This window comes from Trachypithecus francoisi, unplaced genomic scaffold (assembly GCF_009764315.1).
Source record: "Trachypithecus francoisi isolate TF-2019V2 unplaced genomic scaffold, Tfra_2.0 Lachesis_group7, whole genome shotgun sequence".
Lineage (NCBI taxonomy): Eukaryota > Metazoa > Chordata > Mammalia > Primates > Cercopithecidae > Trachypithecus > Trachypithecus francoisi.
In genome coordinates this window covers 87083138-87095731 of record NW_022681472.1, presented here as the reverse complement: position 1 = coordinate 87095731, position 12594 = coordinate 87083138, and the positions used below count along the sequence as shown (strand labels likewise).

The following is a 12594-nucleotide window of genomic DNA, read 5'->3' as shown; positions in this document are numbered from 1 at the left end:
AGGGTGGCTGGGGAGGGTTCTTCTGATAAGGTGTCATTTGAGCAGAAATCTGAACAACGTGAGGTAACAAGCCATGTGGGCACTAGGGAATTGTTTTTTGGACCAAGACCAATGTGTCCAAAGGGCCTGAGGAGAAGTGTGACTAAAGTGTTCAAGAAATGGCAAGGAGACCCACGTGGCAGGATTAGAGCACAAGCAGGAAGAAATGATAGAAGGACAGGATCTGACAGAGTAAGCAGAGCATGAGGAGACATTCCAGGCAACAGTAAAGACTGCATTTTAGTGAGCTGGAAAGCCATTCCCATTTTGCTACTTCAGTCAGTAATTATAGCTTCTAACAGCAATGGAAAGCCGTATTTCAGCCATATTCCTGTTTCCTCTGGTAATTATTATGTAACATAGAAACACAATATTCATCTCTAAATTATTGACTATAGATCATAAAGTAAAATAATACATACTCTGTTCGTATTTCTGGATCACTATGACAGGAATGACACATGGCACTGAATCGAGACACAAAAAAGTCATAACGTCTGTGATAGGATGGTGTGTCTTCTTCAATATTTGCAAATTTGACAAACTAAAAAACACAAATAATATAAACAATATATATTACCTTCTTGAAAGTGTGGACCAAATACATTTAATTTCATACACCACCATATTAACAAGCAATATAAAAACAAGAAACAAACAAAATATCAAATACGACATTAATACAGAAGAAACTTTCTTTCCTTGAGATAGGGTCTTGCTCTGTTGCCCAGGCTGCAGTGCAGTGGTGTGACCATAGCTCACTGAGCCTCGAATTCCTAGGCTCAAGTAATCCTCCCACCTCAGCCTCCCACGGCATCAGGACTACAGGCATGCACCACCAAACTTGTCTATTTTTTTTATTTAATTTTATTTTTGTAACAATGGGGGTTTTGCTATGTTGCCCAGGCTGCTCTTGAACTCCTGGCCTCAAATGATCCTCCTGCCTTGGCCTCCCAAAGCACCCAGATTAAAGGCATAAACCACTGCACCCAATCCAAAAGAAACTTTTTAATAATAAACTTTTAGAAAACAAGAGGAAGAAAAAAGAAGAAACGTAATCTATGCTTTCCCTAAATCTTAAACCATAATAATGACAATGTATTTATCATTGCACAAAGAACACAAGCTTTGAAGTAAGAAAGGCCTAAGATTGAATCCCCCTATTATATACAGCATTACTTCACTGTGTCTTTGGACAAGTTATTTAGCTGTAATTCCTCATCTATAAAATGAAAATAGTATTTCTAAGCTTGAAGGGTTTTCGAAATCATGACATAATATATGTAAAATATCTAGCATATACTGTATTATTTCTTTAAAAACATGAACCAATGTTGCATGGCATTAACATGTATTACCATTATGTATTATTATTTATAACAAAAATTATATATTTATTGATATTATTTAATATTTTTCTTTCTTGAATCAGTAGGTATACAGCTATACTATATTATGCTCCACACTTTTCTATATTTGAAACAGTTTACAATAAAAAAGAGGTAAAAACAAAAAGTATCTAGCACAGTTTTTGAAACAAAGGAGAACCGAAATACATTGCATCTATTACTGTCATATTGAGTTGGCATTAGCATGAAGAGGAAAATGTCAACAAATTAAACTGTACGAAGACCATTAATAATTTTTAAATTAGTACTGGTCGTGTTCGACAACATAAGGCACTCAGCACCACTAAGAAAAGTAGACCACTAGTAAATATTAGGTAATTAATGTTGGTCAAGATAATATGGCATTTCATTTAATAAAATTCACTCAAATTAAGGTAGGTAACTGGGAAATTTGGCCTTTTGCCCAAACGACTCATTAAAACAATCTAACGGCATTGCTGGGTGAAAGGAAAGACATTCCTGGAAATGTATACTAAAATTCTCCCCCTAGCTAGTAAGCCACTTCCCCAAAATGTTCCTCACTTAATGTAAACAAAACCGGAGAAGCCTAAGTAGCTACCTTGCCTGAAACTAAGCTTGTCACATCATCTAAATGCATTTGGAAATACCCAATATATTCCTGCTGAAGTAAGTGAAAAAAATCATATTAAGAGTTTTCAATGAGGGCTTATTTAATGCTCTTGCTACCAGTAATAACAGTGCCATGCACTCTTCCAAGAGCTTCATATATATCAACTCATGTCACACAACAATCCTGTGAGACTGGTATTCTCATTATCCTCATTTCACAGATGAAAAACCAAGGTAAGGAGAGAATCAGTAACTTGCTCAAGGTATACAGTTAGAAAGCGGTACAGGCGTAGTTCAAACTGGGGTGGTCAGACTCTGGAATCCGTACTGTCAGCATCTTGTATACTTCCTTTTCCTGTCCTATACCAGAAAATAGTTATCCATAAACAATAGCAGGTAATATATGATTCTGTTATTTTTTTATTAAAACTCTGAATGGAAACATACAGTATTCATGTAGGTTGAACGCCTTAAAGCTTCTCAGAGAAGAAGTTGGAACTGAAAGACTGAAGGTGATACAATGAAACTAAAGACAAGAGAATAAATATTACCACTGTATTTTCTTTTTAAAGTAGGTATGCTTTCCCCAAACTTATTTTAAGGGACAATGGTTCAAGAGAGAAGAAAATGAATGTGGCGAGCAGAAACAGTTCAGAAGCAGTCTAAAAAAGAATAAACACACAAAACCTTAACTTCTATGGTAAATTTATTTTTAAGACCATTCAAAGACCATTCAAGACCATTTAAAGGAAAAGAAGAGCCTTTTCAACGGATAGTAATGGCATAGTTAAATATCCACATGCAAAATGTGGATAAAGCTGAATGCTGAATTCACACCACATAAAAAAGCTAACTCAAAACGGATTATTAAATACAAACCTAAACTGTGAAACTCTTTAGAAGAAACTATGGGAGTAAACCTTTGTGATCTTCGATTAGGCAATAGTTTCTTAGATATGAAACTGAAAGCATACCTGTCCACCACCCCCTCAACACACATACACACCCACACACACCAACAACAAAAGGAAAAAAAAAAGCAATTGAACTTCATCAAAATCAAAACTTTAGTGACTCAAAGCATACCATGAAGAAAGTGAAAAGACAAAACCATAGAATTGGAGAAGATATCTGCAAATTATGTATCTGATAAATAACTCTTACCAAGAATATATAAAGAACTTTTACAACTCAACAATAAAAAGACAATTGAAAAAAGGAGGGAAAGGATTTGTTTTTTTTTTTTTTTTTGAGAACTTTAAGCTTTATTTAAAATATTGTACATTTCTATCATTTAAAAATATATATTCTCTGTTTTATTTTTATTTTTTTATTTTTTTTTATTATACTTTAAGTTCTAGGGTACATGTGCATAACGTTTATATCATGTATAACTCCCCAATGCAATCCCTCCCTCCTCCCCCCTCCCCCTGATAGGCCCCAGTGTGTGATGTTCCCCTTCCCGAGTCCAAGTGATCTCATTGTTCAGTTCCCACCTATGAGTGAGAACATGCGGTGTTTGGTTTTCTCTTGTGATAGTTTGCTAAGAATGATGGTTTCCAGCTGCATCCATGTCCCTACAAAGGACGCAAACTCATCCTTTTTGATGGCTGCATAGTATTCCATGGTGTATATGTGCCACATTTTCTTAATCCAGTCTGTCACAGATGGACATTTGGGTTGATTCCAAGTCTTTGCTATTGTGAATAGTGCCGCAATAAACATACGTGTGCATGTGTCTTTGTAGTAGAGTAATTTATAATCCTTTGGGTATATACCCAGTAGTGGGATGGCTGGGTCATATGGTACATCTAGTTCTAGATCCTTGAGGAATCGCCATACTGTTTTCCATAATGGTTGAACTAGTTTACAATCCCACCAACAGTGTAAAAGTGTTCCTATTTCTCCACATCCTCTCCAGCACCTGTTGTTTCCTGAGTTCTTAATGATTGCCATTCTAACTGGTGTCAGATGGTATCTCATTGTGGTTTTGATTTGCATTTCTCTGATGGCGAGTGATGACGAGCATTTTTTCATGTGTCTGTTGGCTGTATGGATGTCTTCTTTTGAGAAATGTCTGTTCATATCCTTTGAGGGAAAGGATTTGAATAGACATTTCTCCAAAGAAAATATACCCAAGAGTCAATGAGCACATGCAAAGTTTTACCATTAGTCATTAGGGAAATGAAATCAAAACCACAATGAGATACCACTTCAGACCCTCTAGGATGGTTAAAATAAAAAAAGATAGACAATAACAAGCACTGATGAGGATGTAGAGAAACAACACTCACATGTTGGTGGTGGGAATGTAAAATAATGCAACCACTTTGGAAAAAAGTTAAACACAGTTACCACATGACTCAGCAATTACACTACTAAGTATATACCCAAGAGAATGAAAAACATACATCCACACAAAAACCTGTACACAAATCTTCATAGCAGCATTATTCATACTAGCCATAAAAATGTAAACAACCTTAATTAATGAAAAGGCATGAAACTCAAAAGGAATGCACAACACAAAGTGAGTGTTGCAATAAAAGACCAAGAGAAAATAAAAATGACAGGTATGTATTCATTTACAGGCAGATATTCTATCAGTTAATACCACAGATTTTACAAGAAACAGTAGAAAAAGTGAGCGGCAAAGTATTCTAATTATCTTAATTTGTTTTGACTGTTCAAATGCCCTATTCAGGGAATTCGTCTTCACCAGGTAAAGTCATTCTAAGAAGCAATTAATTCTAGATATGCTAATTAAGCATAAATTTAGCAACAGAATAGTTTTACTCACAGAATTTGTTCCAAGAACTTGAAGCTTTGGTTCCCCTGATTCCAGCAGCTTTGCCACCATATGAAGAAAGCTTTCTACAAATGGCTTAATGCTTTGAGAATGGCAAGCCATGAGAAGTTGGTCCAGTGCCTCCATGGCAATCAAAACATACCTACGTGTAGGAGAAAAATAATGTCAAAGCATTTCTACCTCTCTTAATTCTCCTAAGTGCTTTCCATTGGAAGAACTGAAATAATTCTATTGAAATACACTGAAGAAAGAAATCCAAATTTAGTAACTCCTAAGTAAAATCTTAATTCTCAGCACTAATATCTTGGTTATAAAATAATCCTTTTATCAAAGTATACAGAAAATATACACTGTATTCCTCCATTTTCTCCTTAACTATCTGAGCTTCTTTAACATTAACTTTGTGTATATTTTTCTTTGTAAATATGGACATTTTCTATTTTCCAGACTTTCAACCATATTTACTTGTATCTGACCCAAAATAATTATTATAGTAATGTGACAGTTTCCAATATAATCTACTTATATGTCTAAATGTGAGTAGATAAAACACAATCAGCAACAGAACATTATTTTAAAAACCTCATAAATATTACTTTACAATTCATCAGATTTTACATCTTGTACTTAAAATTCAGACAGACACCAGAGGCTAGGAAGGGCATGTAAGTGGGGCTGGGGGGGCAGGGTGTGCAGGGATGAAGAGAGTTTGATTAATGAATACAAACTTACAAAATCAGATAAAAGAAGTAGTTCTAATATTCAATAGCACAGTAGGGTGACTAAAGTTAGCAACAATGTACTGTATATCTCAGAGTAGCTAGAAAAGGACTTGAAATACTCCCAACACACAGAAATGATAAATTGAGGTGACGGATAGCCCAAATACCCTGACTTGATCTTTACACATTCTGTACATGTGACAAATACTCACATGTACTCCATAAATATGTAAAATATCATGTATCAATTTTTAAAGGGTAAATCTAAAAAACAATTAAAATTCAGTCTTTAGACCCTTTTCCTTCAACAATCAACCATAAAGCTATGTGTGCCATGATTTACTAAAATGTTCTAAGTGGTAACAACGCAAAGGTACAGAAAGCTAATATATCACTTGGAGAATAGAATACTCCAATAAACTTGGACCATAAAATGACAGAATGAGAAAGTATTTATAATCCAAATTGCAAAGTTATTCTTGTGCGACCACAGAGACTATAGTAGGATGGTGGACTTCTATTTATCAGTAGGAGTACAGCTAGCACAGTTCCAAATCAGCATGCTTGAATTTCCTGGGCCTTGATACCTAAGCCTAACACAGTTCTTTCTTATTACTCCTCTGAGAGGTAAAACTGAAGCTGTGTGGGAAAAAAAAATCATCTGGTTAACAGGATCTTTCTGTTTGTTTTCAATTTAGAGATTGATTTTTAAATTACAGTATTGCACTGATAGACTAAGTGAGTCAATTTCTACTATTTCCCATTGGAAAAGTCTCAAAAATCAATAGTCACAAGCTAAAGGTAACTCAGGAAACTAACATAGTCTACTCACAAAACCTGACCACCAGGAAAGTACTAAAAGCCACAGCATCTATCAGAGTACTATACATTTCTTTGTATAATATTACAATGTTTTATCCTCTATATATTATCTTTGTTGCACTAAACTGCAAAATAATCTATAGAATGATTTAAAAGTCTAGAAAGAATTTTCCAAAGATACTATTTTAGCAGCCTTTAGTTTCCTTACCCAGAACGATGTCTGACAACATCCCTGCTTAACCTTTCTGCCAGGTAAGAACCAATTCGATCCAGTTTCTCTGGAGCAGATACTGCATAAAATGTCAGTTTCTCCATATCAGCTTTCACAAGGCCATCCTAAAAATAATAAGAATAACAAGATAGATTATATTTTCATGCTTATTCTATTTTTAAGTGTTGCCTGCTTTACATTTTCCCTTTTTGGATTGGGGATTAAATGGTATTTATGAATAACCCTTCTGTACATAACCTCCTTAGCGCTAATATTCACCATGATGGATACATAGAACTTTCAAAACACTTTTTAAATGCCCCATTTATGTAAAACACAAACAGTAAATTAGACTCTTAACATCTTCCTTTATAGAGACATAGCTCAATTATCTGTAGTATCTAGGCAATGGGATATAGATGTAAAAAGATTTCAAACAAAATTTGTTTCAGTTTAAAAATGTGAAATGTTATTTAGCTTGTTTTACTCATTTACTTACACGATAGTCAACATATGGCTTTTTTAATGATTCAGAAGTCAGTGATATCATTATAAGTTTTTGTTGTAATTAATAAACGAGAAGGTATTCAGAGCTGTAGAATCTATACTTATTCAACATATTTAAAAAGCAACAACAGGTCCCTGATATGGGATTCTAAAATGGTCATTTGTCGCTGCCTTTTAAAAGATGATGTGCAACAGGTGCATACATTCTCCCCAATTACCACATAAGTTTCTTGGCCATATATAACCCAAGTAAGTGTTGCTTAGGAATATTGGAATAGGTGAGAAGAGAAAAAGGGAAAACTATGTTAGAATCTACAACAAAAATTGTGTAGATGTGTGTTTTCACCTTCAACTGGTCCCTCAATGTTCTTTGGCTATTTTGCTGTTTTCCTAGTTGAGTCACCCCTCATATTCTGCACCTACTCCGTTTTCCTCAAACTTGCTACTTTGTGCCTCTCTCCTCTCTCAGACGGCAAATGAGCTCTTCTCTTTCTCGGAGAAGGTGGAAGCCATCAGATTAGTATTTACTGGCAAAACATCCCTGCTTTCTCAATGCCTGCTAGGCCAGCAGATCTTAACCAGGGGTAACTGAGCCCCTCTAGGGCAATGTCTAAAGGCATTACGGGTTGTCATAGATAGGTGAAGGTGGGTACTGGGACCTAATAGGTAGAGGCCAGGGATGTTTCTAAATACCTCTCAATGCACAAAATAGCCCCGAAAAGTAAGTAAGTATCTAGACCAAAATGTCAACTGAAGCCTAAGTTGAGAAACCCTGCCCTAGGCAAAGTGAAGGAATCTAGTTTTCCTGTCTAGGAGGAATTGGTTTGCCTCTGCTCTAGCTGTCTTCCACACACAGTTCCATGATCTGGCTCTATCAGTTGGCCTCACTTATTCCTAGTTCTTCGACCTCTCCCTCTGTATCAGTTCCTCCACATCATCATTTAAATACAATTGTGTCTCTCCTATATTTTTAATCCCTTACTAATTTTATTGAGGGATAATCCATATATAAATAACTGCATTGACAAATGTGACAGTTGTATACAACTGTGAAGACACTGCTAAAAATAAGATACGGGTTGGGGATACCTCATCCAAAATGCTTGGGATCAGTAGTGCTTTCAACTTTGGCTATTTTTTCAGATTTTGAAATATTTGCAGATACTTAACCACTTAGATAACCCTAATTCAAAAATTCAAAATCCAAAATGCTCCAGTGGGCATTTCCTTTGAGTATCATGTCAGTGCTCAAAAAGTTTTGGATTTCGGAGCATTTCAGATTTCAGATTTTTGGATTAGGGATGTTCAATATGTACAGAACATTTTCATCATTTACAAAAGATTCCCTATGTCCTTTGCAGGCCACTTCTCCCTCTTCAGGCAACCATTGCTCTGCTTTTCATCACTATGAATCAGCATGCATCTGACATAAATAGAATCACACAGTTTACAAATCATATCTTTTGTGCAAGACTTCTTTCACTCAACTCATCTCTTTGCCCAGGAACCCTTCTCCAGTTCACATGGATAATTCCTACTCATCCTTTAGGTCTTAGCTTCCTCCAGAAATGTGCTGCACCCTCCCAACAACCCCCGCTTCAAGTTTGGGTGAGATGTTCCAACTGTATGTTCCTTTAGCTCACAGTACTTATCTCCACTATTATATTTTATCAGATCATCTTTTCATTCATTAAACAAACATTGAGTGCCAACAATGTGTCAGGCACTATGACAGACATTAGGAAAGCAACAGTGAGCAAAGAGCTGCATTAACTCATTTAGTCTTCATGAGAACATTATGAGACCGGTACTATTTATTACTTCCATTACATGATGAGAAACCAAGGGACTTGCCCAAGATCATCTGGCTACTAATTTTAAGAAATTGTTTATCTGTCCCCCTTACTGGATTTTTCTTTCAAGGCAGGGCCTATGACATGTTTGCTTCTGCTTTTGGGTACCTACTGTCTGACCCATTATGGATGTAACACAAGATTTGTTTTAATAAATTAAAAATAAGAAATATGGCAAATTGAGTAATGTTTGCCATATGTATTCAAGGTTCATGCAGATCTTTTCCTTTTTTAAAATCTAATTTTAAAGACTGCTATTTAAATAAATTTTATATAAATCCTTGCCAAAAACAAGGATTCTTTCTCTAATTTACCTGTGGTCATTTCAATGATCAAGTGTACAAAGCTCCCTCACTGCCTACGAGATAAACTGACTAAAGAGAGGCCTTGCTTGTCATTCACAATCCTCTAAAATCTGGCCTCCACCTTACCTTCAGTAACCATATATCCCAGACTTCTCAGGAGAATAATTATTTGGATATTCAGCGTACTAACTGATAACATTTGAAATTTCAAATGAGAAATCATGGTCAACATGATTACCACCCTTACACTCTAAAATCAGGTTATGTCAACCTTTGCTTGAAGTCTGATGGATAACTTGCTCTAGGCTTCAAATATATGTCTTGCTTTCCCATGTCTTTTCTCTTTCCCCTCACTTGCAATAAAGAGACTAATCTTGTCTACCTCTCCAGATGGTATACATCCTTCAAAGCTTAGTAAATCTCATTTCCTCTGTGAATGCTTCCTGGAGGTTCCCAACCCACAGTGATACCTCCTTGCTTTAGAGGCAAAAACTTTCCACCTGATTTACTTTACTGACGATTTATGCATTGTAATTTCATATTTAGTATGTTTCTGCTTTATGTCAGTTACTGGATGGAAAGGTCCTTAAAGGCAGGTACTGTATCTTAGGATTTTTAATATGTCACAAATTATCCAGGATATTTGGCAGCTAATAATATTTAATTGATTAACCTCCTCTACATAACTGAAAGTTTAAACAGATTTGGTTAAAAATAAGATATATCAACATTAAGTTAATGTTAAGATAACCAAAAGCTTTATACAGGTTGTTACATTTTAAAATAAAGCAAATTTTGAAAGTCAAAAGCCATGTAACTTTTTTTTTGTTCATATTCATTTGATATGAGACTACAGCAGTCTTAGAAAGGTTGAGGCAATGTGAAACAAAATCACCCCAACCAGTTGCCTTGAAACCAGTAATCTTCACTAATAAAATAACTGTTATTAAAAAATTAAATAGTATTTAAGCAAAAAGAAAAACTCTGCCTGAAACCATCTTTCTTTACCTCTCAGTTCTCTTCTAAAAACTGTGAGGACAATCCCTATTTATTCTTTGGATCTTAGCTTAGATTTTTATCTCCTCCAGGCTTTCTTCTCAACCCAAATTGGGTATCACTCCTATCTACTCCAGTAGCAGCCCATACTTCATTAGTCTAGTACAATATTTTTTCACAACAAATTGTAATTACCAATTTACTTATATATGTGCATAATGAGAGTAGAAAAACTTCTCTCTGTTCATAGTGGTATCATGAGCACTTAGTTTAATCTGGTACTGGTTCATAAATTAATGAACATAAATTAATGAGACAGTGTTACTTAAATTAGACACTACATAAACTATAAAAGAACATCAATTACCCATTTTTCCAGATTTCTGCCTAATCTACTAAAAGGATCTGAAAACTAGACAAGCAAGCATGGGTCATTTAAGAGTTAAAAAAGGAAAAGTACAAAAAAAGTAGTACAAATGATGAGATGTAGGGGTAAAAGTAGAGAAACGAAATTGGGGAAACCTTAGGGAGGTCAGCGGGGGGCAGAATGGGTCAGCAAAGAGAAGGATCAGTAGATGTAGATCAAATTACTTTTGGATCTTCAGGGAATATGTTGTCCACCAGGCGTTTGTAGCGAGGACGCAAAGCGGAACAGCAACAGCATACTCCTGTTTTAAAAAAAAAAAAAAAAAATCAAGAAATAGAGAGATTATTAATATTGTAAACTGACCTGGAAATTCAAGTTTCTGAATATTAACGGGCTATATAAAATACAAAATTCAAACTGCCACAAATAAAGATATACAAATGTAATCAGGAATTAAGAAATGAGTAAGTTAAATTTCTTATCCTTACTCCAAAGACACGCAGCTTCTAAGAATTTTTGTTTAACATGCATACACATCCTGCCAAATTCATCTGACAAAGTGAAAACAACGTCCATGCCCCCTTTACCTCCTTTCTGATGTCATCTCCCCACAACTACGTCATACCCCCACCCACCTGTCGCAATCCACTCTACGCCAGCCACAGTGGTCTCCCTGCTAATTCTAACTAGCTAGCCCTCTCCTTTGGATCTTAGCTCTCACTGTTCCCTCTGCCTGGGGCATGCCCAAGTATCTACTAACAGCTGTAATAACTCTGTCACCTTCTTCAATTCTTCATCGAAGCCTCTCTGACCACCCTTACCCTGCTCTACCTTTTTCTCCCATAGCACTTATCACCTAACACATTAAATAAACTTTCTATTGTGGTTACTGGTCCTCATCTGTGCACCCTCACCAGGACATAAACTCAGATGAAGGCAGGGATCATTGTTTTGCTCGCTGATGAATTCCAAACAACTGAAATAATCTAAAAATACTTCAGATCAACATTAATACTGACACTGAAATAAATTAAAATCAAATATGTATTAAGCACACAAGCACTGAGCCAGGTCCTGTATTGCAATGATGAAAGAAGCTTATAACCTGAAAAGAAGATTAAGTGAGTACTTAGTGAACACTAATGCAAAGCCAAATATAGTAAATTCAAATTGTTAGCATGGCAGAGACTGGCCATACGTCTAAAAAACAAGTCCTAAAGCTTAAAGTTTTCTGTCAGAATGGGAAATGCTGTTATTTTCAATAAGAAAGATTCTTAATAAGCTATTACATTTCACTTACATTAACATTTCTGATGTTATACACTATAAACTGCTTTTAGTTTAAAAGAGCTTGAAATATAAATGTAATCTTGGAACGCAAACAATGTCCAGTTCCCACTTCTGGGAAGCTTAGGTTTACCAGGAGAGACAGATAAGCAAATGGTGAAGTGTCCAGTGGACAGCCACGGGTTAAAGAACATGGGCTTTGGAACAGACAGATCTGAAGCGAATGAGTCTCCCTCTGTCCAGCTGGGCTGGGTGGGTTGTCTTACTACACTCAAGTTTCCCCATCAGTAAAAACAGATGTAATAATGTCTTCTTCATAATAATGAGAATTAAATAAAATTGTATATAAAGCTCTTATTAAGCAAACACTCAATAAAATGGTAACTATTATTAGTAATGCAGTAAGAAGAGTACTACAATCAGGGCAAGCAGATGATGATCAAGGGCCCTTAAGATAGGATTTCCAATAGCATAAAAACCTTTGTTGTAAACCCATAATTTAAAAATCACAAATTTTACATATGGTTTACAACTGTAACTATATCAGCAGCAGGAGGGACAATTACCACTTTCTGAAGATGACATGTGCAGCACTGTACTAAGGACGTTACAACACTATTCACTCTCCTTTAGCAGCTCTCTGAGGGTCATGATCATCTCCATTGAATAAATGAGGAGACCAGCTTAGAGAGGCCAA

General features: G+C 35.6%; 1 protein-coding gene across 11 annotated transcripts in view; it reads right to left on the bottom strand.

Moving 5' to 3' along the window:
* Window positions 1–12594, bottom strand: part of EFR3A (EFR3 homolog A) — a 104932-nt gene that overhangs the window by 56189 nt on the left and 36149 nt on the right. For 7 of the 11 annotated variants that reach the window (XM_033203346.1, XM_033203339.1, XM_033203340.1 and 4 more), the window contains exons 2-5: window positions 10835–10911; window positions 6580–6707; window positions 4819–4969; window positions 462–583 (exon numbers count right to left, since the gene is read on the bottom strand). In XM_033203346.1, the coding sequence (XP_033059237.1) occupies window positions 462–583; window positions 4819–4969; window positions 6580–6686 (380 nt within the window). In that variant the 5' untranslated portion in view covers window positions 6687–6707; window positions 10835–10911. Of the gene's footprint in view, window positions 1–461; window positions 584–4818; window positions 4970–6579; window positions 6708–10765; window positions 10912–12594 lie in introns of all 11 variants that reach the window. The other 4 variants (XM_033203349.1, XM_033203348.1, XM_033203345.1 and 1 more) reach the window with 1 other exon arrangement.